The 5000-nt window shown below is 42.8% G+C and overlaps 1 protein-coding gene across 1 annotated transcript in view; it reads left to right on the forward strand.

The window, feature by feature from the left end:
• Positions 1-1953, forward strand: part of sucla2 (succinate-CoA ligase ADP-forming subunit beta) — a 19390-nt gene extending 17437 nt beyond the window's left edge. The window contains exon 11 of the mRNA XM_051402911.1: positions 59-1953. Coding sequence (XP_051258871.1) covers positions 59-133 — 75 coding nt within the window. The 3' untranslated portion in view covers positions 134-1953. The remainder of the gene's footprint in view (positions 1-58) is intronic.
• Positions 1954-5000: the final 3047 nt, after the last annotated feature.

Below are 5000 nucleotides of genomic sequence, written 5' to 3' on the forward strand. Positions count from 1 at the left end.
CTCTCTGTCTGTCTCTCTCTCTGTCTGTCTGTCTGTCTGTCTGTCTGTCTGTCCTCAGGTTGTGAAGCTTTCTGAAATCGTCTCGCTGGCTAAGGAAGCTCAAGTGGACATCACCTTCCAGCTGCCCATCTAACCAACCTCCTCTTCCTCGTCCTCGTCCTCCTCACTCCAAACACTTCCTCTGTCTCCCCCACAGCAGCCCTCCACTCCTCCCCCCTCCCCCGCTGTGTGGCATGATGGCGTCACCGTACAGGCGTCCTGTCTCAACCCCTCATCTCCCTAACTTATGTTGCACTTGAAGCGATACGCACAAACCTCCCCCTCCCTCACTCCCTCCCACAGTCTTTACTTCCTTCGCCTGTTTAACAAAATAAAAGCAGAGCAGTTATTTTCCTGTCGACGGAGGTTTCCACTCAGGATTCTGTGTTTGAAGTGAATGATTGTGAGACGGCGGCGGTTACGGTGAATGATTGTTGGATGGCGGCGGTTACGGTGAATGATTGTTGGACGGCGGCGGTTACGGTGAATGATTGTTGGATGGCGGCGGTTACGGTGAATGATTGTTGGACGGCGGCGATTACGGTGAATGATTGTTGGATGGCGGCGGTTACGGTGAATGATTGTTGGACGGCGGCGGTTACGGTGAATGATTGTTGGACGGCGGCGGTTACGGTGAATGATTGTGACGCTCCCCGCTCTGCCGTTATGTCTCTGCACTGGACTGTCAGAATAAACACACCTGTTCTCTCACACACAGAACAAACTGTCACACCTTCATAAGCCCCGCCCACTTTCACTCTGTGCTCCAATCACAGTCGACTTCCTCCTCTCCTGTACTTAGATATGCTACATGCTAAGCTAATCTATGTTGGAAAGACAACCACAGTTTGAAGATGGTTGAAAGCTCAGAGAGACAAACATACAGTCACATTGTGCTCGCTATGTAAAGCTTCAGTCACTGAACGCTGCCGTTAACTCTCAAACTGATACTGAATACTTATTTAAACAAACACTGTCTCTGATAGCGCCGTTAGCATCTTCCACATGTTTCGTGACCACCGCAGTTTCTCCTTCGCCCTTGGAAGGCGAGCGTGAAGCGACGAGGTTGTGACACCTTTACGATATGGCGAACTGTCCGACACGCCGTCCAAACGGCGGTGGACTCGGCGTATTGATCTGTCGATGATCGGTCCGCTGAACGAGTGTAATGAATTATTCAAACCCCCCCGAGGGAGGAACGACAGAGTCAGCCAGTCCAGTCCAAACCGGAGTGAACGGACGCTCTCGGCCCCTGATGGGTGCTCGCAGAGCGCTGTGGCGTGAGCACGTGAGCAGCTTCCTGTCTGAGGACGGTCCGTTGACGCCCTCAAACGAAGCGCGTTGGCAGCTAACGGGGGCGGGCCGCGTGTGTGTGGGCGACTGTGAGTTAAGATGGCGGCGGCTGTAGCAGGTTTAAAGGAGCTCGGAGGAGACGCTGTGTATTATTCTGCTGTGTCACTGGGAGGACTGGCTGCTTCAGGGTTAACTGGGACGGACGCCGCAGTGCGTTCACTCTCCCATCATGCAACACAGCGGGAAAAAGCCTCCTATTTCTGTTTGTAACGTCAGACTCTGGGCGACCGCGGCCTCAGAAGAACCGTATGACTGTAGTTGTTTCTCTTTCCTCCTGTTCTTCCTCCTCCTCCTCCTCCTCCCGTTCCTCCTCCTCCTCCCGTTCCTCCTCCTCCTCCTCCTCCTCCTGTTCTTCCTCCTCCTCCTCCTCCTCCTCCTCCTCCTCCTCCTCCTCCTCCTCCTCCTGCAGCGCTCCGAACACAAGCCCACATTGTGAGTTGTACGTCATTTATTATATCTTGTAAATAACCAAACTGCTGTTCTCGCTCTGTAAGATATTTAAGCTCTTCGTCAGGAGTACCACAAAGGAAGAAAAAGAGAATAAAAGCCGAGAACGCCAAAGTTTGTTTGTTCTTTTTGTCTCCATGACGACATTTTCTACCACTTACTCTGGACCTGAGGCGAAGTTGGAACTCACACAATCAGAAATACTTTATTGATCTCAGGAAATCAGGTAACAAAGAGAAATAACAAGAACATTTTGAATAATAATAATAATAACAATGTATGAAAGGTGGTTGTAATGTTTACAGTCAGTTTCAGATCGAGCAGCTGAACAGATGAAGGGAATAATCCGGCGACACAAACGGTTTCTTTAACTGCTGGATGTGTTTCTTGTCTTTATGCTAAGCTAAGCTAACCAGTGATTGTGATGTGAGGGACGGTCAGAGAGATATCAGTCTCACTCTCCATCAGACAGTGAAGGAACATCTTTTTCCAAACGTTCAAACTTTAGATGGATGTATAATATCAGTATTTTATGTGGATTTGTATGAATTGCCGTTGTTAACCAGTCCCCGCCTGCGTTTGGACCTGCAGCTCGCTCTGATTGCAGGTTCTGTGTAACGCAGCCTGAGGCCGGCGCTAATGGCCGTTGATTACTGGAGTGGGCGGTTTGGGGTTGGTGTGGCGCAGCAGACAACAGACGGCAGGTTGAACAACTCTTGACTCCGTGTTTGTGCTAACAGACACACAATGAGGCCAAATATTAAAAACCTACTGACCGCAGGTTCACTAACGTCAGATTGTTTACTGGCCAGAGGAAAAGAAAAGTGTTATTTTAACCTTTTAAAGTCACATCCCCAGTCTTACTGTTCCTCTATTGAACAATGAATGACAATTAACAGTTTATTTGTATTTTTATATCTACAAACAACTTTATCAGTGATTCTGGTGAAACTGGATCAGATTTTATGGAGAGAATATTGTCTGAGTGACATCCTCCAGCTGCTCTTGTTGCTAAAGCTAAAGCTAATAATAACAACAACAATAACAACAATAATAACAACAATAATAAAAAACTATAATAAAAACAATAATAAAAACAATAATAATAATAACAATAATAATAACATCAATAATAAAAACAATAACAACAATAATAATAAAAACAATAATAATAACAATAATAATATAACCAATAATAATAATAACAACAATAACTAACAATAACAACAACAATAATAACAATAACAACAACAATAATAACAATAACAACAACAATAATAACAATAACAACAACAATAATAACAATAACAACAACAATAATAACAACAAACAATAATAAAAATAACAATAATAACAACAATAATAAACAATAACAACAACAATAATAACAACAAACAATAATAAAATTAACAATAATAATAAAAACAATGATACAATAATAACAACAATAATAAACAATAACAACAACAATAATAACAACAAACAATAATACAAATAACAATAATAATAAAAACAATAATAACAATAATAATAACAATAATAATAATGATAATGTATGGAAGGTGATTGTTGTTGCTAGCACACAGTTAGCAACCAGCAGGTGAAGGACAGATCTGTCCTCAGGAGTCTCTGGAGACCACAGACAGACACTGAACTCAGTCTCCCGCTGTGAGAGCAGAGGAAGCCGTCAGCAGAGACTTTGTAGCTGCAGACGTTGGGCGGTTGCGTCCCAGCTGGACCTCCTGCTGGGTCAGACTGGCTCTCCACTCTGAAGGACTCCTTCTGGTCCAGGGATGAAACAGCAGAAAGACGTCCTGATAATGAACCTTTCAAAGTGTTTGGAAAGCTGGAAGGTTAGAACTATTATAATAATAATGATAATTATATATATATATTAATAATATTAATAAATAAACATTGAGCTGAGGATGAAGAGTACAGGTGCAGCAGACATGAAGACCCTCAGGTACTGTAGGACCACTGGGGGGTCAGGATGCTGGACTTCAGCAGGTCGCTGGTCTTTGTACATTTACTGAAGAACACTGAACACTTTCTTCCTCTGCTGAAGCTTCAAGTGTCAACAGGCATCACGTCGGGTTCACATCCTAATCCACCGCCACCGCCACCGCCACCGCCGCCATCGGCTGGTTGGAGCTCGCAGTGATACAGCTGTCTACATTTATATTATATATACTATATTATACACATATATACAGATTATATTACATATTATATATACTATAATCTGCATATTACACATACTATATTATATATTATATATAATATACAATATAGATAATATATATTATACATACTATATATATTATATAGTATGTATAATAATATTATATACAGTATATTCAGTTTATAAAATGAATTTCTTTGGAATATCTAAAGAGAAGTTTGTTATAATGAAGCTTCATTAAAGATCAGCAGTGTTACTGTTCATTAACCTTCAGTCACTATCTGTATATTATCTATAGTTCATATTGATCAGTATCAATAACAGCTGATCAATGAACCAAACAGTGACTGTAAGGTCTGATCTTAACTCCACTTTGTCCTGTTTTGGATTTTATTATTTATTCACAATAATAACAAACAAACACGTTAATAAAAGAAGGTACGAGGTTACAGGAAGTAGTTTGTGTTCAGATTCTATAAAGTCCAACATTACTGAGATAATCTACATTATTCAATCAGTACTGATCTTCATCTTCATCTCTAAAGTCTCATACGAAGGTTCATTCAAAGTGCTCCTCCTCCTCCTCTCCCTCCTCTCCCTCCTCTCCCTCCTCCTCTCCCTCCTCCTCCTCCTCCCTGTGCAGACTGATGGGGGTCTGTACAGTGAACTGGCTGCTTGCTCTCAGTCTGATAAGGTTTCAGAGACTGGCTGCCAGTTCATTTACTGACGTTGTGATAAAGTCCGCCTCAGTGTGTGTGTGTGTGTGTACAGTGTGTACAGTGTGTGTGTGTGTGTGTACAGTGTGTACAGTGTGTGTGTGTGTGTGTGTGTGTGAGAGAGAGTGTGTGTGTGTGTGTGTGTGTGTGTGAGGGAGTGTGTGTGTGTGTGTGTGTGAGGGAGTGTGTGTGTGTGTGTGTGTGTGTGTGTGAGAGAGAGAGTGTGTGTGTGTGTGAGAGAGAGTGTGTGTGTGTGTGAG

Source organism: Dicentrarchus labrax, unplaced genomic scaffold (genome assembly GCF_905237075.1).
Source record: "Dicentrarchus labrax unplaced genomic scaffold, dlabrax2021, whole genome shotgun sequence".
NCBI classification, from domain to species: Eukaryota; Metazoa; Chordata; class Actinopteri; family Moronidae; genus Dicentrarchus; species Dicentrarchus labrax.